This window comes from Sorex fumeus, unplaced genomic scaffold, assembly GCF_029834395.1.
Source record: "Sorex fumeus unplaced genomic scaffold, SorFum_2.1 ptg000029l, whole genome shotgun sequence".
Classification (NCBI taxonomy): Eukaryota; Metazoa; Chordata; class Mammalia; order Eulipotyphla; family Soricidae; genus Sorex; species Sorex fumeus.
Genome location: NW_026606086.1, coordinates 2,764,477 through 2,791,027, shown reverse-complemented (window position 1 = coordinate 2,791,027; position 26,551 = coordinate 2,764,477). Strand labels below are relative to the sequence as shown.

General features: G+C 52.1%; 2 protein-coding genes across 4 annotated transcripts; both read right to left on the bottom strand.

Moving 5' to 3' along the window:
- Positions 1-289: 289 nt before the first annotated feature.
- CLK4 (CDC like kinase 4) lies at positions 290-16,644 on the bottom strand. 3 transcript variants are annotated; one of them, XM_056115679.1, is made up of 13 exons: positions 16,517-16,644; positions 12,738-12,898; positions 8,161-8,386; positions 7,016-7,106; positions 6,543-6,609; positions 5,520-5,636; positions 5,256-5,422; positions 5,000-5,094; positions 4,731-4,860; positions 3,014-3,096; positions 1,341-1,420; positions 605-695; positions 290-522 (listed from the first exon to the last, which is right to left on the bottom strand). In XM_056115679.1, exons 2-13 carry the CDS (start codon positions 12,896-12,898, stop codon positions 382-384), a joined length of 1,449 nt encoding a protein of 482 aa, XP_055971654.1. In that variant the 5' UTR covers positions 16,517-16,644; the 3' UTR covers positions 290-381. The 3 variants fall into 3 exon arrangements, with proteins under 3 accessions (XP_055971654.1, XP_055971655.1, XP_055971656.1); XM_056115680.1 differs by lacking the exon at positions 16,517-16,644 and adding an exon at positions 9,283-9,341 and having other exon boundaries at positions 12,738-12,866; XM_056115681.1 differs by lacking the exons at positions 7,016-7,106; positions 12,738-12,898; positions 16,517-16,644 and having other exon boundaries at positions 8,161-8,301.
- Positions 16,645-21,495: 4,851 nt separating this feature from the next.
- Positions 21,496-23,388, bottom strand: MSANTD5 (Myb/SANT DNA binding domain containing 5). The gene is made up of 3 exons (XM_056115297.1): positions 23,319-23,388; positions 22,310-22,609; positions 21,496-21,713 (listed from the first exon to the last, which is right to left on the bottom strand). Exons 1-3 carry the CDS (start codon positions 23,386-23,388, stop codon positions 21,496-21,498), a joined length of 588 nt encoding a protein of 195 aa, XP_055971272.1.
- Positions 23,389-26,551: the final 3,163 nt, after the last annotated feature.

The following is a 26,551-nucleotide window of genomic DNA, read 5'->3' as shown; positions in this document are numbered from 1 at the left end:
CACCCAAGAATCGAGTTGCCAAGGTTTCCTTTTACTAAAAAAAAAAAAAAAGAAAGAAAAAAAAAAGAAAAACCAAAACCCAAAAAAACAATCCTTTTCAAGAATCAACTTCCAGGTACAAAAGCCAAGCTCAAGCAATCACATTTGAGGACAGGATGCTGCAACAAAGGCCTTGAAAAAAACGGCTCCTGAAGAGAAAAGCTTCAGTTTAGGCTTCATCAGCAAGACCAGACTTGTTTATAAACAAGAAAATTGAGACTATTGATACAAAACATACAGTATATACACGTGCCTGTACAAAATAATTTACTGTTTACAAAAATAAGAGAATGTTTGGACGCCGGCCAACCGACCAACAGTCTTTCATCTGGCTTTAACGTCTCATCTCTTGTTCAGCAGGTCAAAGAAAGGATGCCGCAGGGCTTCATCCAAGGTGATCCTCTGTACCGGGTCGTACTCCAGCATCCTGCGGACCAGGTCAAACAGCTTCTCATGCTCCTCATCGTGGCTCAGCATGAACTCCTGTGACCAGAGGCATTTTGCTGAGGAATGCATGTCAATGGCCAGCGGCCTCTGCAGTACCCCGACTCCCCAGCCCTGTTACCTTCAGTGGCTTACAGCGCCTGCGGACATAGCGGCCGGCGGAGCTGTGCTCATCCCAGTCGAGCTGGTTGCGGTGGAAGTACTTGCGTTTTCTATGGAGGAGGAGAGGTCAGGGGGAGCCCATTCAGCCACCCCAATATGTGGCAGATGTCCAAGCATTTCTGCCAGCCCACCGGGGTGCGGTGGCTCAAGGGTGAGACTCGTGTTCCATGACACTCTCCTCATCTTGCACCCCAAGGTTGCCTCGTCCTGCCTCCCTTGTACCCCACTTCTCCTGACTCCAGGAGCTGCTCCTGAAAGGGCCAGATCTCAGTAGCCAGGAATGCCCATTGCTAAGCTGAAAATCCAGCAGGGCAGCCGTGCACACAATGCAGCCAGTCAGCAGCAGCAAACTGGGCCCCAGAGAGTCTGATTCAGAACTCCCTTTCCGGGTCTATGCAGTGCTCCATATCCACACAGGGCAGTTGTGCTGAAGCTTCTTGTGAAAACCCCCCTTTGCTGACAGGATCCCTGGCAAGCACTACACTGCTGCTCCAAAGACTCACAAAGGTAAAAAGGGAAACAGACAAAAAAATGGGAGTCAGGAGAAAAAGCAAGACCAACTAAGCTGGGTTTTATTGTAAGTTTCCACAAGCGCCCTAAAATCCTAAAATTGGAGGCTAGGGTGATGGTTCAGTGACTACAAGTCCACACTGGGGGCCCGATCGACGCCACCCCCACCCCACAGATATTCATACCTTGTTTTCTGAATCATATGGGGCGGTATGGGCCCTAGTATCCGCTCCATCATTGCCAGGTGCTCCTTACTGTCATGAGTCTGGGAAAGGAGAGGGGAGAGAGCTGTGGCACCCCTCCCCCAGACACACAGTCCAGGGAAATGGGGCACTGGGAGAAAAGTCAAGAGGATGCAGCCACATTCCCTTGACCCTCTTTCTAATGGGAACCAGGCTTAGCGGCTCTGCAGTTCAAGCCCAGTATATTGGTCTGTTTGGGGCCACACCTGGCAGCACCCAGGGCTGACTCCTGACAGGGTGTGGGAGTCCGGGGTCAACCACATACAAGGCAAGTGCCACGATCTCTGTCTTGATTACAAGGTCAGAGACAGCTCAGTAGATTCCTTAGAGCAGATGATGCAAACTGACTGGAAGAATCAACAGCTCAGGCTGGAACACTAGTTTGGTAGGTAGGGCAGGCGCCTTGCACATAGCTGACCTGGATTGACTCCTGGAACCCAGTATGGTTCCCTGAGCACCACAAAGAGTGAAGAGTGCAGATCTAGGAGTGAGCCCTGAGCACCACCAAGTGTGGTCCCAAAATAAAATACTCAGGCACTTGCCTTCCACACCGCTGACACAAGAACTCTCAGCACCTGGGCCCAGACCACCCAAGTATGACCCCACCAAAAAGGAAATGCTTCCTATTTTTACTTCCTGCCATTGAAACTGAGGGAAGACTGGTCTCCGTCATGTCATATGTGGCCCAGACTAGATGATATACACAGCGCTGCTGGCCAGGCCATGGGAACATGTTCCCAAGCCCCAAACAGGTCGTTTGGTCCATGAGAGCTGAGCTTTGAGGTGAATCAGAGCCTTGACGGGGTCCCCCAGCAGCAGATGTGTGTGTGTGTGTGGGGGGGGAGGGGGTACAAAACTGGCTGCAGAGTCTGCAAAAAGGTCCCCAGACCTGGAGACTTTGGAGGTGGGGGTGTCAGATGTCAAATGTCAAGAACACTCGGACCCCATCTCCTGCATGCCTCTTTGCCTCCTGAGGAGGCAGCAACACCAGGCACCCCTTGTAACTCCAAGTCACTGATGTGTGGGACCACATACCCCACCACCTCCCAGAACAGGGTGAGTTGGGGGGATGGGATGTGAGGTAAGTTGGAAGGGGGTTCCTGTAGGTCTACGAGCAGAGCAGACCACTTAGTGACCCCAACTATTTGGAAGGATCTTTCGGGCAGTGCTGTGGACTAGAACCAGAGACCTTGGCTGTCAAGGCAAGTGGTGCAGCACGAAGCTTCCTGCCTGGATCCCATGAGTACTGCCACAGGCCCAGGGAGCAGAAAGATGCCAGGGCCTCACAGCAACAAGTGCTGCCATCTGAAAGCCCCTGAAGTGTTTCCATCTCAAGGCACCCCACACCCCAGACCACACTACAGAACTTTCCACTAACCTCAAGGGTACAAGCCAGATCTCCTAAGCCCCTACAACCAGTCCTCCTCTGGCAAGTCCCCACATGAAAACTATCAGAAAGTTCTACAGGAGTGTAAGAGGCAGCCAAGTGGATAGGAAGCGCCTTCTTCTTCCCCCTTCTTCTGCCTCCACAAAGGCCAGGAATGGGACCGGAGAGAGGACCAGGCACAGGAACAAAGGTAGGGTAGTCCCTGAACCACACTGAGTGTGGGGCATACCTGGAAGACCGTGAAGCCGAGGTAGTACTCGATGAGGATGCACCCGATGCTCCATACGTCACATGGCTGTGACCAACCAAGGGCTGTGCCGAGACAAGAAACACGCTGTCACTGGAATCCGAGAGGATGGTGCAGAGCTGACAACCCATCACTCAGGTTTCCTAACACAACTACTCGGCACATCTGGGAGCTATGACACCCAGACTCATGTTTCTGAGGTTCTGTGGGGCTTTTCTTTTGTTTGGGGGCCACACCCTATAGCCCTCTGCAGTGCCAGGGAATTATCCCTCCCACTCTCTCGAGCCCAAATTTTAACAAGTGACTCTGGAGTCACTTCCCCACGTGCAGAAGAGAGAAAGCTGGAGGGAACAGATTGGTGTGCACTGAATGAATGCCCTGACATCCTTTCTCTAAGCTCTCTCAGCCCACACACCTGTGAAGAAAGGAAAGCACCACATGTCACATGGAGGCTTCACTCCTGAGACCAGCTGACAAGCACCATGTAAAAATTAAGCCAAATCTGGGGCTACTGAGATAGTACAGCAGTGAGGATGCTTGTCTGGCTCAGGGCCGACCCGAGTTCCATCCCTGGCATCCCATATGGTACCACAGGACTGCCAGGTGTGATCCAGAGTGCAGAGCAAGGAGTAAACCTTGGCACCACCAGGAATAACCTCGAGGGGGATCCAATCAACTTAAGATAATGTTTTGACTGAGACACACATCAGTACATTGGATTTCTACCACGAGCACCCCAACTCCCTTCTCAGGGGCACCCAGCCTGGAGGCTCCTTCCCCGTAGCCAAGACAACACTCTGCTATTCCTCCTCTCCAGACATATTCTCTGACCTCCACACACACACACTCCATCACTCCAGCAGGGAAGACGCTCCAAGGCCCGGAGCACAGGCTGTACATGCAGGAGCCTCAAGGCCAAGCCCTGGCCCCACAGGGTCCCTGAGGGACCATGCAGAAAAGTCCTTGCCAGGCACTGCAAGTGACCACTTGTCAAAGCTGCCAGTCATAGAAAACAAGATTTTATTCATTAAATACTGGAATAGCAACTTAAGGCTCACTCACTCTTTGGCCACAACTATCACATTTTAGGTACTGACCATGTAGAGCGTGAGGAGCACAGTATGGAAAATTCCTAGTCGCCCCCTGACGCCTCCCCTCTCCCCAGCCCAAGGATCAACTCTCACTCAGAATCTCCTTGGCCCACTCAGCTGTATCCTGGTACCCGCAAGCTTCAAGACGACTCAGTTCCCTCCTGTCTCCACCCTCTGCACACGGGCTCCCCACACTCTGCCCCTCATGCCAAGGCCAGCAAGAAATCTGCAGCCACACCTACCTTCTTCTCAGGACTGCCCCCACATCCACACGAACCAGGCCAGTTCCCCCAACTCTGAGCCTCATCCCAAGCGACTCTCACTGCTGGCTAACCGAGCAGTTTTCACCACTGCCTACTAGTTTCAACAAGGCTTTCATCACTTGAGTTTTGGGGACACACCCAGTGGTTCCCAGGGCTCGGTGCTAGAACTTGGGGGACCCTATGTGATGCTGGGGATGGACCCGGGTCAGCCATGTGCCAGGCAGGCACATTCCCTCCTGGGTTCTCCCTGCAGCCCCACAGTTTTCTCTGAGTGTCCATGGATAGTTTTCCCGGAGTCAGTGTTTCCCATGTACTGCACCAGTCTCCTGGCCTGTGGCTACTAACCCAGAATGACCTCCGGCGCGCGATAGTGCCGAGTAGACACTAAGGTGCTGTGATGCTCATCGTCGTAGGTGGCACTTCCGAAGTCCACCACTTTGATGTCGGTGTTCTTGAGCGTGCGCTCATCGCGCTTCTGGAGACAACACAGTCACAGGAAGCTCAGTGGTGCAAGGAGAGCTTTCATACGGCCCAGGCCGGTCTCTCCCGCTCAGCTCTCACGGCACCCAACACACCACCCTGGGGCCTCACTGTGCCCGTCCCCGGTGACTCACCATCTTGGAGTTATATTTGACGATATAGTCGGACTTGACAAATAGGATGTTCTCGGGCTTCAGATCCGTGTGTGTGAGTTTGTTGTGGTGGAGGACTAAAGAGAGCAGAGCAGGGCGAGTTTAGCTGGAGCTCAATTCATGTGCCCTGGGGAAGGGAGGTGGGTCAGGGCGGGGCCAGGAGGGGCCCCTGGTTACCTGGAACGTGCCTGCTCAGTGAGCAACACTGTGCCATGCTGAGTGAGCAAAAGATACTTACAGTTGATGGACTGGCAGATCTGGTAGGCCATCTGTCGGATGTGGTCAATCTGGAAGGGCAGGAAGCTGTTCTCTTTAATGAAATCGTAGGTGCTGAGCCCCAGCAGCTCAAACACTATGCACACGTGGCCATGATGGTCGAACCACTCCAGCATTTGTACACAGCGACTGCAAACAGGCAGGAGGACTGTCACTCCCAGGCCCTGGGGCGGGGTGGGGCAGGGTGAGGTGGGGGGGACCCACACAAGCTCCTGCCAGTACTTACAAGACACTATTTGGGTCAGTGCTATTTAAGTGCTCCAACACTTGGATTTCGGACCGAGCAGCTTCACGGTACCGACCAACATTTTTTACAATTTTCACGGCTACGTGCATACCGTCCCTGTGGCACAAAATCAAGGTGAGAACCGTCACAGATGCCTCATCAGGCGGGAACCATGGTTCAAAAACATCATCAATTGAAACTATTAAAAAAAAAGATTGTTTTCTACAACAATCTGTCAACATTCTTTCTTAGTCAAGTACCATCTTCTCAAACATTCTGAGTTCTGAGGGCGCGATGATTCTGGCAGTGACTAGGAATTTTGATGTGTTCACGACTCTCCATTTATCTATCTCCCCCACCCCCACCATCCCCCTTTCTTTCTGGGGAGTGCTAAGGATCAAATCCAAGTCTCACACATGTGAGGAACATCCTTGACCACTGAGCTACATCACTCCTGGTGCTGCTCAGGGAACCCTAGGTGGTGCTGGGTGCCTTAACCCATGGACACTCTCTGGTCCCAGAAACAGTCTATGAACTTCTGTGTGCTTCTTTGGCCCTATAAGGCCAAAGCAAAGCCCCCAAATCTCTTCTGGAAAGCTAAGGGTCTAGGTGCTGGGAAGGGTCACCTGAAGACTGGCTTTAATGTCAAGGAATCCCAGTTGAGACCCTTTATCAGCATTCCTGATCAAAACCCCACCATCAAGGAGCCAGAGAGGGGCTCAAGGCCCTGAGAGGCACTTGATTTGGTGAACCCTGGGTTCCCGTACCACCTATAGTTTCCTGAGAAATACCACAAGATGCCCTTGAGTAACAAACCCCAAATTAGTTCAAGAACAAATAAAATCCACAATCATGGTAGGAAAAAAAATCCATAATTTGCCAAGTTTTGAACATCCATACCACCCATTAAAAACACTCATTATCACTTAACATGCCTTTTCATTCAAACTATAGATCTTTCCCCAATAAAAAGATTCTGAAAAATGGACCTGTCCCACCCCCACCCCACACCACCAAACTCACATGCCGTGGTCTATGCACTCTACAACTTTGCCAAAAGCGCCTTCACCCAGTGTGTCCACGATTTCATCTAAAGGGAGGGGAGAGAGCGGAGTGAGCACCAGCGGTGGATCACTGGTTGGCTCAAACAATCAGTACTTTAAATGTGGAATAGTCTCTCAAATGATCGCTAGTCAAAGCGTAACTAAGATTTTCAGCACTCAAAATTATTTTATGTTCAGCGGCTATGACAATTAGATTGAGCTAGCTTGCTGGCTCTAAGCTCCAATTCCACTGATTTTTTTCTTAAATCTTGGAACTTGAGCAATATTTAAATTCTACAGAAAAGAAGAAATTCAAAAGAATAACAAACCAACCCACAATAAAACAAAACAAAACAAAGCAATGAAGAGTTCATTAGCCCCCCGCTGACCAACTATGCTTAAAAAGATTATTCTGTCTGCGAAGTTTAAAAAGTGTTGAAAAATAGTCTATACATCTTGCTCTCAGAACGTCTCCACTTTGACACACCAGATGGCCCTCCTCATCATCCTCTATACTCCTGGATCTTTTCCTTCGGTGGCTCTTCTGGAACCGGCAAGTGGGCAGCACCAAGATCGTCCAGCCAATCAATATATCAGAGTGAATTCAGGGCAGAATACGCAATTCATTCAGCGGGGAGATATTCAGGCATTCAGATAAGCACCAGGCCACGGACAGTTGGCAGGAGCAATTTCAAATTCAGTCCCCAGAAATTCACAGGGCACAGTTTATGTTACAGAAGAAAAACATGGCAAGGAACAGATTTTCAGATAAGATACTTCAAGTGGCAATAGAAAAAAACAACACAATTGTTTCTCTAAAATACTGATTTAATTGAAGTCTGAAATTTAAGGAATGCAATTTAAGGAACGCTCTAATCAATCTCTCGCTCTAATAAGAGTATGCTGGGAAGTGGGATGACCAGTTTGTCCGAAAAATGGTTTTCAGGGGTCAAAGTTTTGTTATTTATCAATACTTTAAATGAGACCATTATAATTAAAGGGGGAGGGGGAGAAGGCTAGCTCACGTCGATGTTTAAGCTACTTCTACTGGGGAAAAAAATACACTTGGGGAGAAAAACAATCATCCAACATTTACTGGTAAGCAGGGGACAATGATTAAGGGTCCATTCCCCATTTAGCACCCATTTTCCGGACTTTTACTTTATCTAGCAGGAGACACGGATGACCCTGCTATAAGACCACAGAGCCCGGTCACAGTCATGCCCCCATCAAGGTGACTCTGCATCTGTTTCCTGCTATCAGGAATAGAATTTCTTTCTTAAAGTTAATAATAGCAACAATAATAAAAATGCTTAAGATGGGTGGCTAAATTTTTCCATAAGACCAGAACAACAAAAATTACAAAAATTTGCTTTATTATTTTAAGCAGAATCTGGCCTGTGAAAAGGGAATCCCTGTGGGCCAATGAGGGCCAGCTAATACAATATGGACCAACTAGGAACGTCTAGAACTTCCTTTTAAGGAGTCAAGCCCTTCTGTCCAGCTACAGACTAAACTTTCCCAAGCCTATCAGCTCAGTAGTAGCTTTGTCCTCATAAGCTAAGTGCCACCCGGAGAGAAACCAAAGGCAATCGTACCGAGTAGGAGGGGCGTGCTGAGCACTGCTGGGGGTGCCTCCTTCTAGGGCTGCTGCGCCGGCTGCGGACCGAGGACTTGCTGCTGTGGAGCCGATAAGCGCTGGGCGCCGCGTCACGAGGGTACAGCCTAGGGACATAGCCTTCACAGAACTCATGCCTGTACTCATCCACATATCTTCGGTCCCGGTAATCACGCTTGTGCAGGGCGCGGGCTTCGAAATAATGACTGCAAACACACAGGAGGAGTACAGGTCAACCTCAGGGTCTCTAGGGCAGAAGTGCCAACAAAATAGCCCCAACTTCCCCATCTGAACAGCTAACTTGGAGACTGATTCCTACCGATGACCTGGGACCAAGAGACACTTCACCAACGGTGCCCAGGCTCACGTGAACCAACCCACCCACAGGCCCTACATCTCCATCAGGAAGCCTGCTGTCAAACCTGTTCCCCCAAGATCGCAGCCTGTGCCTAGCCCATCACCAGTGTCTCCAGTGCCCCTGCACCTTCTGGAGAATAGTTAGAAAGAATACTGGCCCACTCCTCGGCACTGCATTCCCAGACCCGAGAGGCCCAGGAATCTGAGGCAGGGAAAACAGAACCCCTTTCTCTTTGCACGACTGAGCTGAGCTATTCCTGGCCCAGAGAGAACTGGTGGATGAGAGGCTTTCTCCATCTAGAAGGCCCCTGGAATGCACTTCCAGCCCCTTCCTGTTTGAGTGCTGAGAGTTCTAGAAACAATGGGCAGGTCAGGACGGTACATTCAAATATCCACATCAAGGTCTAAATTTTGTTGTTTGGAGAACAGGGTGGGTGGGTAAGTGGGCCACACCCAGCAGTGCTGAGAGGTGCACCCCCAGTGCTAGGGATAGACAGGGTCAGCCGCAGGTAAGGCAGCATCTTCACCCCAGTACAAATACCAAGCACTCAACCTGCCTACAGTCCCAAAAGGCAGGCAGACTTCCACTGTTCCTGCACGGAAGGTGGCAGAACACCAGCCTCTCTGAACAGACACAAGACCTGGGTAACAAGCACGGCACTTGGTCAGGCAGCCTGGAGCTGCAGCCCTAGTCTGTGCCAAGGACACTGATTCAAGGGGCCCAGCTCCCCCGCCCCCTTTCTACCTGGGAGGCATGTCCTCTTCGACAGAGCGCGAAGCTTCGAGAGGGACGCACGGGGAGCACTGAGGGAGAGAGGGGACACCTGCCCAGTCAGACCATGGCTCCCAGTATCCTGCAAGCAATGGCCTGACAGGTGGCCACCAGTTGGCCATGGCCAGCCCCTCACCCCCACCCCCAGGACGGATGGTCCTTGAAGCCTAGGGCTGGCTGAGGCCAACCCCAGCAGACACGCTGGGCCCGGGCAGATATAGGACAGAGTGCCAGGCTGCAGTTCTCATACTGAAGAGCCAACCCACATCCAGGGAGTTTGAGGCGGGTAGAGAGTAGTGGGCCTGCGTCAGGCAGACCTGGCCCCTGCCCTACTCCCAGAAGTCTCTGGAACCCTCCTACTGAGCAGCCTTGCCGGCCAAGCCTACACCACTCTATGGCACAAATACTAACTGAGGAAGTGGGATAGGGGTGCAGTCAGAGCTCCAGATACCCACAAGCAATAAACATGGGGTGACTCCATGAGGACACACTAAATAAATGAGAGCCCCTCCTCAGTCTGCATCAGCCCCAGAGAGACGGGGAACGAGGCTGAAGAGCTAGAGGTCGTGGACATAATGGGCAGGAGGGATAGGCAGATTGAATGTCTGGAAATATTCACTGCTGGGGCAGTGAATATTTCACTGGAGTCCTTTCAAAAGAGCCAAGACTAATGAGAGCATGGTCTTGCATTTCTATTTCCACACGAGCCCTGTGGAAGATAAAGAAACACATAAGGCAAGATTCCTCCAACAAATCGCGAGCAACCCAAGATTAGTCAAGAGTGACCAAAAACCCAGCGGCAATGCCATGCCTAGGCTTGCTCATACACCAGGAACCCCCACCCACTGGGCCCCCAACAAGTTTCCAGTGGTGGTGGTGTGGTGTGTGTGTGGGGGGAGCAGTGGAGACTGAAAGAGGGAAGGTGCTGGTCTATACAAGGAAATCAGGAGGGAGGCAACATAGAAGTTCCAAGGTAGAGAGGCCTATCTCGGCATTTCTCATTTACAGGCATGTCTGTGGGCGGAGAAATCAGGACGGAGCCCCCAGAATGGGACGACAACCATTCCAGCCCAAGGTCCAGGGCACACAGGGACCACAGTCCAACAAACCACGAGCAGATCACCCAGAGCTTCTGAGAGATCAAGGGGCCCATCACAGGCTGCATACAGGAGGCCCAGGTTCCATCCCTGGTACTGCTAGGTCACCCCCAACCCAAAGGTTTCTAGGTGGCCTCCCACCCCGCTCTAATGAAACCAGAATGCTAAACTAAGGCACACAGCTTCTCAAAGGATGGGCTGATACCAAAACCTGGAATTCTGAAGAAAGTAAGACTCTGAGACTCTGTGCCCCAGATCAAATTCATAGAATCTCAGCTCAGTAATGGTGGTAGGGGCTGTGGCAGGGCTGGAGAGCACATGGCTCCCCATGTCTGAAGCCCAGGGTCCCACATTTCACAAAAATGTCTACATTTTATACACCTCCCAGAGTTCACTAGTAACACAAGGGCTAAGACTCAGTGATGGTTGACAATTAGGTATCATGGTCCCAAGGGAAAGGGCAAGTCTTCTGGTTTTAAGGATATACCTGGCCATGCTCAGGGAACCCTATGGGGTGCTGGGGACACAAACCTAGGACAGGCATGTGCAAAGCAAGCATCTTCCCCACTGTATCAGCTCTCTGCACCGTGTGGAAGCTAGACTTATCAGGCTTCCTGATACATTCTAATATATTTTGCAGTATCAGGTTTGCAGCAAGAGGTACAACTTTGGAGTACTAGAAAACAGTTAAAAACAAACAAAAAAAAAATCACATACACAAACATCAAAGCTTCTATAAAATTAGTAAAAACAACAAAACAAAAAAGAAACATGGGCCAGAGAGATAAGACAGATAGGGTGCTTGCCTTGCAGCACACAGCCAAGTCAGCTCAATGCTGAGCACTGCTGAGCATGGCTCCAGACCAGCACAAGAATACAAAAGCCAGGGAGAGAGAGGCTCACTGCATGTGCAGGGCGGAGACAGAACCCCAAGGCCCATCCCAGCACCAGGCAAAACATCACAAATAGCCACTTCCAGGGTCCCAAGGCTGGCAGGGGAGGTCCCTATTAAAAATAAAACAAAAATTAAAATAATAAACAAGCAAGCCCTGCATGTGTGAGGCCCTGGGCTCCATTTTCAGCACTGCCCCCCAAATAAATATCACAAAAACTAAAAAGGGAAGGAGAAAGAAGCAACAGAGTACAAAAAGCACGACGACAAACAAAAACTCACTCCGAAAGCCAAGTGCAGACAGAAACCCAACCCTGGCCATTCCAGACACCAAGTGATGGGAAGGAAAGGGTGGAGCTCACTGCAGGTGGGGGATACCCCAGTAGACACATGGGGGCTATGAGCCAGAACCCAGTCGGGCTGACCCAGGAAACGGCCCTTCTTAGAATCCACTTTTGGGCACAAGGTGTGGCACAGGTCAGCTGCACTGGCCCGGACATGGCAGATGACAGCCTTGATACTGAAGTTTCAGGTGCAGCCACCCAACCTGGTAACTTGCTGGCCCACCCCAGGACCACAGCAAAGAAGAAGTAAAGAAGGCCCTGGACATCCATCCCTCAGCCACCCCCTTTCTTTGCCCAAATGCAGAAAAGCCTGGGGAGCAGAGCACACCTGGGGGTGCAAGGCTGCTCACGGGCAGTCATGAGCTCCATGGTATGGGACCCCAGGGAGCTAAGGCTGTGAAGGGGGTGAACCACCGGCACCCACTAGCTCACTGCCTGGTGTGGAAAAAGGAAAATGGACCTGCTAGCATGCAGAGAAGCACATCTATGCCCACCAGGGAGAGACCCAAAGGGACAAAACTAATGAGGCAGTCATGTGAAAGGAAAAAGGAAGGAGCCCCCCATGAACTTTTCCCAGTCACTCTGTCCCCAGCCACTACACGGCTCCCTTGGGGCCAGTGAGGACACAAGTGACCAGCTTGACAGTCTGGACAAGGCTGGCCTGGGACTCCCCCATCCAGGCTGTCTCCAAATATAATCTGCACGTGTAGAACAAGAGGCTCCTGAGGGGCTCCACTTTGAGTTCATACCCTCTCAATAGAGCTCTGGGGAAATTCTCCCCCAGAAGAACCCTGCGCCCCCTAGTTCCTGATCATCTGTGGGCACAAAAGGAGCCAGCACCCCAATAGTCTCCCCCGAATAGCAGACTGCAGCTGAGACACAAACCCCTTCTCCACCTCTGCCCTGTACCCCAGGGTGCCAGGCAACAAGACCTGTGTGGTACTGTGACCCCCCACAGATGCTGGCCCACCAGTGAGCAGTGGCCAAGAGAGCCGTGCACACATATACACACAGCACCCAGGGGCAGAGGCATTTACCAACACACGCACGCATGCATGCACGCACTCCCCCTCCACAAGGGCCAGAGGCATTTACCAATCCGAGTCCCGAAATCGGCGTGGGCCGCGGCAGCGCCTGCTCTCCTGCGTGCTGCTGTGGGACCGCCGCCGCCGCTTGTGGCTGCAGCTGCCGCTCCCGTGGCCCCAGCTCTCCCGGCCCTCCCACTCAGGGCAGTGGGGCCGTTTGGAATGCCGCATCTGAGGAGAGAAGGGAGGTGAGCAGGAGTGCCTTGCAGTCCCTGACCCATCTCCATCGGTCTGGCTGGGTCCTCAGCCCACAGGCTGGGCTTCCTCAATCTACACTAGCCAAGGACTCGGGAGCACAGAGCTGGGGATGTGAGGAGATTCCAGGAAAAAAGATAGCCATAGCTTAACCATTCCGCCAAGTCTGACTTGGAGCCAGACCTTCTCTCTGGGGTAATAATCATCTTTGAATGGTTGACCTTTAAGAAATCACTTGCCTTGCACACAGCCCAACCAGGGCTCAATCCCTGGTACCCCAGATGGCCCCAAGTCCACCAGGAGTGACCCTGAGCACAGAACCAGGAGTAAGCTCTGAGCACCACTGGGTGCTATCCCTGCCCCCCAAAAAGGTGACTTTAAGGTGTACCAGGCACTAGCTTTGCATGTGGCCAACTCCCACTGGACCCCAATCTTGTAAAATGCCCCCCATTCCCAGCCTTACTAGAAGCAGAGCTAGAAATAGCCCCGAGGCCACTAGGTGTGGTTCATGCCCCCCCTCACAACAAACTAAGTTACATAAAATGTAAGAGAACTATCAAGTTTCATGTAACTTTGGTAAAACATCAACCAGTATAAGTAACCAGACAGATGAGCACTGTTGAGCAGGAAACCACGGAAAAATGACCGATTTACCAATGAAGAGCCACTCACAGAGGCTTCCCCACCAAAACGGGGTCGACTCTTCCTTTCTCTAAAGCTCATAGATGGGCCCAGAGCGACAGCAGAGTGGGGAGGGCGCTTGCCTTGTACACAGTCGACCCAGGTTTGATCCTGGCATCTCATATTGTCCCTTGAGCCCACAGGGGTGATCCCTGAACAGAGTCAGGAACAGCCCCTGAGCAATGCGATGTGTGGCCCCAAAGCAAAGCAAACAAAACCATATGGCCTCCCAAGCACCACTAGGGGTGATTCCTGAGCTAGAAGTAACCCCTGAGCACCACCTGGTATTTTCCCCCCTACACTCCCCCCTCAATAAAATTCAGAGGTTTCAAGCCTAGGGGGATTGTATAAGGCAAATGAACATACACATAATAAACGGAGAGGTTAAAGGGGAACAGAAAGACCAGATGAACTCCCTTCCCATCCAACAAAAACATCTCCTGATCATCCTGCAGTTAGGGTATTTCAAAGTTGCTCCCTCCACCATAAAAATTCACAAAAGACCTGCTTTCCAGAAGCATGTGCAGCTGACCAATGCTTTAGTACCCCCCACCCCGCCCTCCACTTTTAGTATCCAGCAGCCCTTCCTTATCTGTGCTAACTACCTGGTATCTACTCCTACTCTGAACCAAGTTCTCAGCAGATGTGACAAGGCTCAGAGGAATCACCAGAAAGTGTCTTTAAGGGACATCCATGTCACCCCCCAACCACCAGCCATGCCTTCCCCCACTGCCAAGCTTCTCCGAAGGGCTTTTTGTTTTGGGGCCAATGGGACTCTGGGGTCACTGAGGGTGATGCTCAGGGGACCCTATAGGGTGCACTCAACATAGAATCACTGTCTGTTCAAGACTTTTATTTTTTGCTTTCTGGGTCACACCCAATGATGCACAGGGGTTACTCCTGGCTCTGCACTCAGGAACCACTCCTGGTGGTGCTTGGGAGACCATATAGGATGCTGGGGATCAAACCCAGGTTGGCCACGTGCAAGGCAAATGCCCTCCCCGCTGTACTATCATTCCGGCCCCTCTAATGACTTTCTGACAGAACCCTAGCACTGTCCCAAAAATAAAGTGTAATCAAATAACTAAATTTTTAAAAATAAAGTGTGATCACCCACAGAGCCCAATCCTCAAATAGTCTCATCTATTTTTTTGAAAAGTAAAAAAGTTTACTGGGAAGTCCGAGAAAGTAAAAGGACTCCCCACAGTTGGGACCAAGTATCCTATCTTGTAAGTGTCTCAGGCTGGCAAATTCCCCAGTAGTCTTCAGACAAAACAACATCCCTGTGGGAGGGAGACAGGAGAGGACAAGTAGAGAGGGTGGGAAGGAGAGGGAGAAAAGCTGGCAGGAGGAGCCCCCCCTGCCCCCTCCCCCCCCCCCTGCCTTGCACAGAACTGACCCTCCTTTTGCTCCCCGGCAAGCCGGATGTGCCCACCCTCTACCACCCAATAAATTTCTCACTGGTCAGACAAACACCTCTGCATTCAGTGCTAAGTGAGCACCATGGGGTGATGCAGCAGCAGCATCCTACCCTGCCACACCTAGCCTACACACTGGGACTCCAAAGGCAGTAGGGCAGGGGTCCGAGCAATAGGACAGCTGAGATGGCACACGGCCGACCCTGTTTCAACCCCACATCCTATATGGGCCCTGGAGCATCATCAGAAGAAACATAGAGCCAGGAGTAAGTCTTGATGCACCGCCCAAAACCAAAACAATTAATAATAAAAAAAGAATCTTGGTACAGCTCTGTGGTTCCAGGTACCAAACTTGGGCTTAACACGTTCAAGGCAAGAGAAACGAGCAATGCTGAAGCGGGGAAGGGCTTGGGGTCCTACCCCGTGGTGCTGGGGGGTGTTCTGCCTGCCGGGTTCAAATCTGCGTCAGCTTCGTGCAGAACCAGCTTTCTCCCCAGCCTGTTGACGTTTCACAGCTGATCACCATGGGTAAAGCTGTCTCTGCTTCCCTTTAGTTCCCTTCTCCCGGATCCCTCTAATGGGGGAGCACTCTCAAGTCAGAAGCGACACCCAAATATGAGGGATGAGGCGGAAAGAAAAAAAATGGATGGTGGGGCAAGAACCATAAGACAGGGGAAGAGCGTTTGCTTCCACACGCAGCGAAACGGGTTCCATCTCCAAGTTCCCATATGCCTGGAGCACCGCCAGAAGCGATAGCTGGCACTGCGGGTTTGCCTGCCAGTCCCCGAGCCCGTTTCTTTCTAAAGGGGTGAAGGAGCCTGAGCTAGACGCTGCGAGCAAAGCGTTCGCCCTGCACGCAGCCGACAAGGGTTAGAGCCCCGGCACCCCTGAGGGTCCTTCCCCCCGCCCGAGTCACTGCCAGGGACAAGGGTCCCTCCCCCCCTCCCCAGTCACTACCCGAGCATTGCCGGGTGTGGCCCCAAAGTCAAACGGAAGGGCTGGAGCGGGCGGGGATCCCCTCAGAAGCCCCCCACGCCCCGGGCAGTCCGAGCGCGGGCTCGACCCCAGAGCAGTAAGACCTGCTGTTCCCATTCCTGTCCCGCCGCGGCTGCTCCGTCAGGGACCCGGGGGAGGGTCCGACACCCCACAGGGGGAGACAGACACGCCTCAGGCCAGGGGGTCCCGACACGGCGGGCGCCGAGACTCGCAAGCGGAGGCGCGCGGCCCCGCTCGCACCCTCTGGAGGCCAAGCCCCGCCGGTGCCCCCCCAAAACGTCCCCGTGGCCGACACCGACGGTTCGCGGGGGCCCGGGCTCCAAACGCTGCGGACACGGTGCCCGGCGGCGGGCCACAGGCGCCCACGCACCCACCCCTCAGGACGCCCGGCCGAGCGCAGGGTTCGAGGTCCCACCAGGGCTCGGCTTGTCACCAGACGGCTTCGACCCGTGACACCCTGGAGACTGCCCAGTCCCCAAATCTGCGCCCCACACCTTACCTCGGCGGAGGCAAAAGGCCTCTTCGCCGAAAAATGTCGCCGGAACGCCGTGCAGGCGCTCCGACCGCTGCGACAAACACCGCACAAAATGGCGACAGCCGCTTCCCTCACAGCCCGGGCGGCCTCTAGCACCGCCCACCGCGCGCGCCAACGCGCCTGCGCAACAAACCCTCGAGGGCCCCGCCCTCCACGTCAGGGGCGGGGCTTTGTTAGGCAGCGGGGCGGGGCTTCGCTGGCCCTCGCAGGTGAGCCCTGACCCTCCCCAGTGCGGCTGCGCAGTTCGTGCCTGTCCCCTTCCATTTCTCTCCTCTCTCTCTCGCCCCAGTCCTAAATTCTGGAGGTACCGCCGAGGCGTCCAGATCGGGTTAGGAACCCGGGCGCCCTCATAAGAAGAGCTGCCCGTGTCCTTCCCCTGACCTCTGACTTGAGTTGACTCCTTTAGGGGGCTTTGGGCCCGCAGTTCCCCTCCCCAGGACCCCATGCGTTCCCACGATCTGAAGCGGGTTCTGTGCTCTCTCTCCCAGAACCCAATCAACTTTCTTTTCTTTTCTTTTCTTTTTGGTTTTGGGGATCACACGTTCTGGTGCTTTTATTTAAGCCATGTGAAAGAAACGTGCGCTAAAGAGCATATGGTAGCGAGCTGGCTGAAAAGTGGAAGTGTGATAAAACTCCTTGATCAGGGGCTGGAGCTACAGCACAGCGGGTAGGACGATTGCCTTGCTTGCCTTGCACGTGGCCGAGCCGGCTTCGATTCCCAGCATCCCATATGGTCCCCTGAGCACCGCTAGGAGTAATTCCTGAGTGCAAAGTAATCCCTGTGCATTGTTGGGTATGACCCAAAAAGAAAATAAAAATAAATAAACAAACCTTGATCAGAGAAAGGGGAAGGTCAAGCGTCCAGAATGCTGAGAAAGATCAGACCAGAGCCGGGTTGAAACACTGACAGGGGGATTCGTGTTCTGGTGAAGATTTGCTGCGCAACACGCAGAAAAGCTGATCTGTGTGCTCATCGGAGCTCCGCTTCTCAGGGAAGGGTGGAGGGAACTGTCACTGAGTGATCCAGCAGACACGAAGACCTTGGACTCCCACTCTGGGTACACGGAATTGGTAGAGAGATGGAGAGGTGCGGTGCTCCCGGCAGAGTTCAAATGGCTGGACCTCGGCAGGGAGATGGAACCGAGCTTCGCATGTGCTGTCTTACAACTTAGCCATAAATATGTTTTGTTTTTTGTTTTTGGGCCACACCTGGCAATACTCAGGGGTTACTCCTAGGTCTGCACGCAGAATTACTCCTGGTGGTGTTCAGAAAACCCAGACGGAATGCCGGGGATTGAACCCCGGCCAGCTGTATGCAAGGCAAACAAATGCCCTACCGACTGTACTATTGCTGCAGTTGCAGTCAGAAATATCTAGATTGAACAGTTAAAAAATTTTTTTTCTAGTTTGGGCCTATACCTGCTGGTGTTCAGAGCTGACTCCTGGCTTTGTGCTCAGAAATCACTCCTTGTGGGATGAGGGGGGGCCCTATGCAGTGCCAGGGATTGTCTTCATGCAAGGCCTATGCAGTGCCAGGGATTGTCTTCATGACCCTATGCAGTGCCAGGGATTGTCTTCATGACCCTATGCAGTGCCAGGGATTGTCTTCATGAAAGTGCTTTACCCACTGTACTATCTCTCCAGTTACTCTAGAGCTATATTTTCTTTTTTTTTTTAGAGCTATATTTTCAATCTTCCATTTTCTCAGTTCTTTTGGGGCCAACCCAGTGGTATTTGAAGGTGGGTTTATTGGTCCTAAAGGAACTTATTCAATGCAGATACTATGTAGAGAACATGTGTTACATGTGGAAGGCCATGGGTTCAATCCCTGGTGTTGCAAAAAAACAAACAACAACAACAAAAACACTGCACCAGGTATACTCCAACAGGTTGGGCTCTTGCCTTGCACACAATGGACCCAGGTTTGATTCCCAACACCTTAAGAGATTCCCTGAACCCTGCCAGGAGTGATCCCTAAGCCAGAAGTTAGCCCTGAGCCCCACTCAATGTGGCCCAATTTGCCCAAGACTCTCCCCCCAAATTGGTTCAGAAGCTTTAAAAGAAAAGTTTTGCATAATGGTCACATCTCACTTCTTTGTTCACCCTTTAAAAAAGCTAGTCTTAGAATCTGAGAGGGTTTTGCAGGAACAGTCACGGCAGAAGGATGATGGAATGATTAAGGCAGATAAAGATGCTCTCATGTTCCCGCTACTGACTATGGCACCCTCCTGGGCCTCAGGGTTTCAGCTTGGTTCATTCACTGACCAGGTCAGTTGTGTGGGTTAATAGACACTCTTTGCAATTTTTCTGGGAATAGTCCTGCAGAGCCAGGATAAGGAGGGGCGTTTTAGAAAAAGGGAAACAAAATCACAGAGGGGGCGAAGGGAACCTTTGGTAGAAGTCTAGCTCCGTTGTGCTTGGTTTCCAGAAAGTCCCATGCTGGCAGGGATAAGGACTGGTGCGCTGGGGTGGGGTATTGGAAAATGGAATTCCTGCTTTCTTGAACTGTCTCCTGGGGACTAAAGAGATAGCACAGTGGGTAGAGCATTTGCCTTGCATGCAGCCAATCTGAATTCGATCGCCGGCACCGCATATAGTCCCCAGCACCTAGAGGAATAATTCCTGAGTGCTAAAACCGGGAGTAAATCCTGAGCAGCGCTGGGTGTGGCCTCAAAACAAAACAAAACAACCAGCTCAGTTTAAATTCAAAGAGTGCGCGAGCACCATCTGGTGGCCACGAGACCGCAATACCCCCAAGCGAGGCACAAAATGGAGCAACCAGAGGTTACTCAACAAGGGAAGAGCCCCTCCAGGACCGGCAGCAAAGAACCCCACATCGTCCCAAAGCGGCTTTCTGGGATCAGAGGTTTGGTGCAGGCTCAAAGCCACCAGGGGTCCAGGCGCCAGAGAGCTCGCACAGTTTTGCAATATGTGCTGTTTGCCTGTCCTGGGAACCACAAGCGTTGCTTATGCACATAGCTGCACGTGTGGTTCCAGACTCCGTCAATAAATCTTTGCAGTGTTGACAGCTCCTGCAGGGGTCCTTACCCCTGCAGCGTCTTCAATAGCAAATTTCTTCTATTGACTCATTTTGTATAAAGTGTTTTTGTTCTTTTGTGGAGGAAGAGGTTGGATGGTACCCACAGTGCTCAGGGCTCCTCCTGGCTCTCTGCCCCGGATCACTTCTGGCAATGCCCAGGGGACTCTTGAAGGAATTTGGTGGCTGGTTTCAGTGTCTTCGTTCCCATCACATTCTCTTAGTTCTCATCACAGTTTCATAATTCTCACATAGTTTTTTAATTTGCAATTTCTTATTTGTCATTACTAGAGGTTATTCCCAGTTGTACAACCAGGAACCACTCCTGGCAGTACTACAGGAGCCATCTGGGATGCCAAGGTTGGAGCCTGGGTCCTAGTGCAAGGCAAGAGATTTACTCGCTGTACTCTCTCTCTGGCCCTTCTTTTTTGTTTGTTTGTGTTTTGGGTTTTGGGGCCACACCCAGTGATGCTCACAGGTTATTCCTGACTCAGCACTCAGGAATTAACTCCTAGTGGTGTTTGGGAGACCGTCTGGGATGCCAGGGGTAGCACAGCGGGTAGGGTATTTGCCTTGCACGTGGCCAACCTGGGTTCGATTCCTCCGTCCCTCTCAGAGCCTGGCAAGCTACCGAGAGTATCTCGCCCACACAGCAGAGCCTGGCAAGCTCCCCATGGCATATTCGATATGCCAAAAACAGTAACAATAAGTCTCACAATGGAGACATTACTGGTGCCCACTCGAGCAAATTGATGAACAATGGGAGGACCGTGCTACAGTGCATGGGATGCCAGAGGTCGGGGATCTTATCCAGCTTGGCTGAGTGCAAGGTAAACAACCTACCGGCTTGACCCTCTCCCCAGCCCCCTATTTTTTTCTTTAGACACAAACAGGAGACCTTCTCTTCCCTCGAACCCCACTGCCTCCCTCCCAGGCTGTGCTGGCTAGACGGAGGTGGGGGGGCTCTGAGATTTTGCCTGATAGATTAGATTTAGGATGATCCAAGACTCTTATTTAGGAGTTTTCCCCATATTCACAAGGGGAGTAGTAGACATCAAGGGGGGCGGGGGGGAAGCATACAATAAACATTAAACCGGAATGGCAGAAGGAATCACTGGGAGTGATCTAGTACCCAACTGAAAATGTAGCAAGGCTGTTTCTCCCAGAGAAGGAAAAGGTTCCCCTACAAAACACTGACCGCTGATCGACCAACCACCCCCACCCAAGTGCAAAGCGTAGCTCTCCGGATCTCAGTGTCTTCCAGACCTGTGGGAGGAAAGAAAAAGGGAGCCGCCAAGTTGGGGTGTCATAGCATGCAATTCTGCTGCCTCTCCTATGCCTTGGGTCTGTGTGTATTTGTTTCTTCTGTTGCCCCAGAAGAGCACGGATGAGGTGGGGCACCCCACCTGAGCCCCCCACATTAACTCACTCAGGACTCACTTATTGGGGGAGGGTTACTTTATTGAAAGTCACAGGAGTTCACAGTTGGGGGAGGAAGTTCACATTATTGAATGTCACTGTCACTGACATATGGGGGTAGAAGTGGAAGGCATTTTTTTTTCTTTTTTTCTTTTTTTCTTTTTTTTTTTCTTTTTCTTTTTTTTCTTTTTTTTTCTTTTTCTTTTTTTTCTTTTTTTTTCTTTTTTTTTTTTTTTGCTTTTTTTGGGGGTCACACCCGGCAATGCACAGGGGTTACTCCTGGCAGTGTTCAGGGGACCATATGGGATGCTGGGGATCGAACCTGGGTCGGCCGCGTACAAAGCAAACGCCCTACCCGCTGTGCTATCGCTCCAGCCCCAGGATTTTTTTTTTTTAACTTTTTAAAATTTTTTCTTGGGGGCAGGCAAGTTGGGATCAGAGTCAAGAGGAGAAAGATCACTTTGACTGAGGGCAGGGGGCCTGGGGGCTACTGGGGAGCTGGGACAGCCAGGGGTCTGGTGACCATCAAGGGCTGGGGCCCATCAAGGCTGCAGTCAGTCAGGGAACTGGGGGCATTTGGGAGGCCGGGGGCCATCAGGGGGCTAGGAGCTGTCAAGGGGTTGGGGATAGCAGGAGGGCTGGGGCCAGTCGGGAGTTTGGAGACCACTGAAGGTACAAAGCCCAGGGGTGCAATCGCAGGGAGACCTGGAGGGAAGCAGAAGGTCGCGGCGGGGTAGCCGGGCTGCCATCTGACCCACTGAGCTCCGGCGGGTTCCACAGGCAGCTGCATCCATGGAGCATGTAACACAGGTGGGGGCATCTGCAGTGGCCTCTCAAAGGGACCTTGTGGTCCCCAGACCGGGGACTGAGCCGCAGGAGCAGACAGAGGGACCTCATGTTGATGGGTAGGATCTGTAGGAGAGAAAGAAGGATGAAGGCTCGTGAAAGGCTCCTGTCTGCCCGAGATGCTCCTCTGAGAACTCACCCTGGCTCCCATACCTGGACCAGTCCCCTCCTTACATTCTGCCCACCCCAGCGGGCCCCTATCCTGCCACCGCTGAGCCCCCAGAGCACCCCACCCTGAGCAAGTCCCGAACCAATGCCCTCCTGGCCCCTGGTTAGGGTAGTGGTGGTGGACTCCAGTTGCACCTCCGACCTTTGTGCCAAGGGAGGCGTCTGTGGGCGGGGCCAGGATATCCCTGGGAGCATGTGGGCGGGGCCAAGAGGTCCAGCACATGGCTCCGGGAGAGACGAGGGGACGCTGCACCCCCACTCAGGACCAGGCGTGGGTAGAGACTCACCGGAGACCGGGTGCTGCCTCTTGGGCCCCAGGAGTCGGTTCAGGGCTTCACCGAAGGGACAGGGCAGCGGCTGGCTGCGGGGCCGCTGGTTGGCGCGGTGGATGGTCCAGTACATCTCTTGCAGGTTCTCCAGCAAAATCAGACACTGCTTCCGGCTCCTCAGGATGCCCTTAGTTTTGAGCCTCTGCGCGATCGCTTTGGCGGTTTTGATATTCTTCTTCGCCTGCAGATTGCCCAGGAGTTCCCACTCATGGATGAAGAGCCGGATTTCATCCCCGCTCCAGGGCTGAGCCTGCTGGCCTGGGGGTGGACGGAGAATGGGCTGCTGAGGCTTCCCGACGCCCGGAGGGGAGTCGGAGACCCAGCCCCACACTGCCACGCCCACCCGAGCCCCCCAACAGATCTGAATTCCTAAACGCTCGGCTGTCACTCAGCCTGTCTCTCAGCCCTCCCTCTCCTAAACCATGGCCTCTGCGGCCTGCTTCTAGTCCATCCCTGTTTTTTGGGGGGGCTGGTTGGGGCGGGGACAGCGGTGCTTAGAGCTTCCTCCGGCCTCGGTGCACAGGGCAGGCTCCAGGGCCCATATGAACCCGGATCTGTCACCTGCAAGGCAAGTGACCTAGAGGCTGTACTATCCCTTCTGCCCCTAGTCCATCAGATCTTGGGGAGGAGGGCGGTGACCACTCCCTGAAGGGGGTCTCCATCACCCCTCAGTTCTGACAGCAGCGACAGAGAAGTCCCAGGACATTGAGCACCCCCATTCACCCAGAGGAGAACCCTAGCCGGGGCCTTGGGAGAAAGGGTCAGACTTGAACTTCATGAACTGAGCACAGACGTGTTGTTCAAGAAGTCTATCTCAGCATAGGGGGCTTCTCCCCAAATCACTGGGAACAGATGCCAGAGCCTCAGTGAAAGAGAAGCCCCAGGCACCGATGGTTGTAGCCACCCTCCCCTGAAAAATCAACAGAATTCAGTTCTCTCCAGGGCAAGCAGACTTGGGCTGTGTTACCTAAAGGCTTTGGGGCAGCGGCTACTTCCTCCTGATCTTTCTGTGATTTTTCAGCAATTTCACTCTTCATCGCCGTCAGTGTCTATGTTCAACAAAGAACAGAGTGTCAGAGACATACTATGGGGGCCAAAGCGATATAATAAAGGGTAGGGTATTTGCCTTGTATGTGTTCGACCTGAGTTTGATTCCCGGCATCCCCTATGGCCCCCTGCACTGTCAGGAGTGATTCCTGAGTGCAGAGCCAGGAGTAACTCCTGAGCATCGCTGGGTGTGGCCCAAAAAACAACCGAAAAACAAAACAAGATATTTCAGGGGTGAAGTGCTTCCATTGTGTGTTATGATGAAAATTTGTCATATACATCTTTAGTTTTATAACTGATTTATAGAACATACTTTAAAGAGATCATAGGGATGGCTCTCCTGACCGTGCACTGAGGAATTAGTCCTGGCAGTGCTCAGGGGACCGTATGGGATGTCAGGGATCAAACATGGGTCAGCTCTGTGCAAGGCACTTAGTACCCCACTCACTCTACTTTCGCTTTAGCCTCTAAATAAAATGATTTTACTTGTGGGTGGAAAGTTTTAGAAAGAAGAGAGAGAGAACAAGGGGGAATGCCCTGCCACAGCGGCAGGGTGGGACGGGGGGGGGGGGGGTGGGGGGGTGGGAGGGATGCTAGGACCCGTGGTGGGGGAGGATGGGCACTGGTGGAGGGATGGGTACTTGATCATTGTATAACTGAAACCCAAGCACAAAAATTTATAAGTCTATAAGTGTACTTCATGGTGTTTCACTAATAAAAAAATGATAAAAAATGCACATCAAATAATAATTAAAAAAAAGAAATCTGTTTAAAAAAAAGATAGAAAGATGCTCTCTCTCCCACTCTGCACTTGCGATGAACTTCCCTGTTCTAAGCTAAGAAAATGTTGACTCTAGAGGCTGGAGCGATAGCATAGCGAGTAGGGTGTTTGTTTGCGCAGCCGACCCAGGTTTGATTCCCAGCATCCCATATGGTCCCCTGAGCAACGCCAGGAGTAATTCTTGAGTGCAAAGCCAGGACCCAAAAAGCAAAAATAAAAAAAAGAAAATGTTGATTCTAGAAAATTTCCTCTAGACACACTGATGGTCCCCTCAAGTTCAGGCACCCACCACCATACTTGAGCATGAAGCAAAGCAATGATGAGTTTGCAGTGATACCCTATGAAAACAGGCTCTTGCTCCCCGCCCCCGCCCCTCCCCGAGCTTTGTCTAAGGCTTCAACTGCTTCCCTAGCATGGGTCTGATGAGCCGGTGCAATAGACTTCTTGTTCCCCTGCCATGGATGCTCTTGGTGTGTTTGATTAAGCAAACATCCATCACAATGCACGCAGCAAACCCTGGTATGATCCCGGCCCCACATATGATCATAGTGTCAGGAGTGAGCCCTGAGCACAGCTGGTTGTGTCCCCCCAGTAAAGAGAAATAAAATTAAAATGAAGCAAACCAACCAAGATTTACCCCACCCAAAGGGGTAGCAGGGATCCCCGCAACTCACTTCAGTGACCTCAGCCGCCATAGAGCTCGGGAATGTGGTGCAGACCCAGGCTGCTCTTCTGCTTGCTGAGGTTCTGTTGAGGGTTCTTGAGGGAGAAGAACAGCTCGCCCTCTCTGCTCCCTCTGCTCCTTGCCGTCTGACGGAGACAGACTGGACCTGGCCCTTATAAATAGTCCTGAAGAGGCTGGCTGAGACCCACCCTAGGTGGGTCTTTGGACAGTGGGCAGGAGGATGGGATTATTTCTGCAAATCCCATTCAGTGAGATTCCTATGCTGACCGATTGACGGCGCCAAACCTGTCTGATCTCCAAATTGATTTACATGGGGCTGGAGCGATAGCACAGCAGGTAGGGCATTTATTTGCCTTGCACACAGCCAACATGGCCGATCCGAGTTCAATTCCCAGCATCCCATATGGTCTCCCGAGCACCGCCAGGAGAAATTCCTGAGTGCATGAGTCAGGAGTAACCCCTGAGCATCGCCGGGTGTGTCCCAAAAAGCAAAAAAACAAACAAACAAACAAATCCACTTACAGAGGATTCTGGGGGTTCAAGTGCAAAGGTCGAGGTCATGCTGAGCTACTGTGAAAGCCGTTGAGGCTTGTGGCTAAGGGGCCTTTGGGTAGGTGGGAGAATAATGGTGCATGGTGGTTTGAATTTCATATTTATTTTTATTTGGGGCTCACACTGCTGGGCTCAGGCTTTTTCCTTTTTTGTGCATCTGTGCTCAAGGAACTCCTGGAGGGACTCAGTGTGGTGCTGGGGATTAAAGCAGGGTTAGCCGCATGCAAGGCAAACACCTTCCAGCGCTACCTCTGGCCAGTGTACTTTGTTTTGTTTTGGGGTCACACCCAGGGGTGCTCAGGGCTCACTCCTGACTGGACACAGGAATCACTCCTGGCAGGGCTCAGGGGACCCTGAGTGCCAGGGACTGAACTAGGGTTGACCTTCGGAAGGCAATTGCTTTACCTACTATACCATTGTCCTGGTCCCTGCCAATTTACTTTTTTTTTGGGGGGGGGGGGTGGGGAAGCATACCTGTTGAAGCTCAGGAATTACTCCTGGCTCTCACTTCTGGTTGTGTTCGAGGAAACTTTTGTGTTTCTCAGATCAAGCCTGGGTCTGCTGTGTGCAAGACAAGTGCCTATACACTACTATTGTCCTGGCCACTACTGTTTGCTCTCGGATGGACAACTTGATGAATTCTTTGAGCAGCCAAACCACTCTAGGTCCTTGGAGTATTGACCCAAGGGGACTCCTTAACTCCTTCACACAGTCCTTTTTCTCTGTCCATGAGAGTGTGGGCAGTGTCAGAGACACACAGGTGTCCCTCTGTGCTCAATGCCCCCTCGTTTTGCCACACCCCCGTCCTGTGGTCTCATGGATTCAGATATTTTCTGCAGAATTCAGAGAGAGAGAGAGAGAGTGGGATTCATGGAGACTCAAAGTCCTTGCCTGGGAAGGGACTTATACAAAGACTTCGGTTTATATATAACATTACATATTCCCCCCACCCTTTAGTTATTTCTGCTGATTGGTTATACCCAGACCATGGAATGAATAACCAATCTGGAGGTGTAAGAAATGAGGGTGGCAAGTCATCACAGGATGACCAGTTAGCACATGCCCTTATAGAGGTATTCAAAATGCTGCCACAGGGGCTGGAGAGATAGCGCAGCGGGTAGGGCGTTTGCCTTGC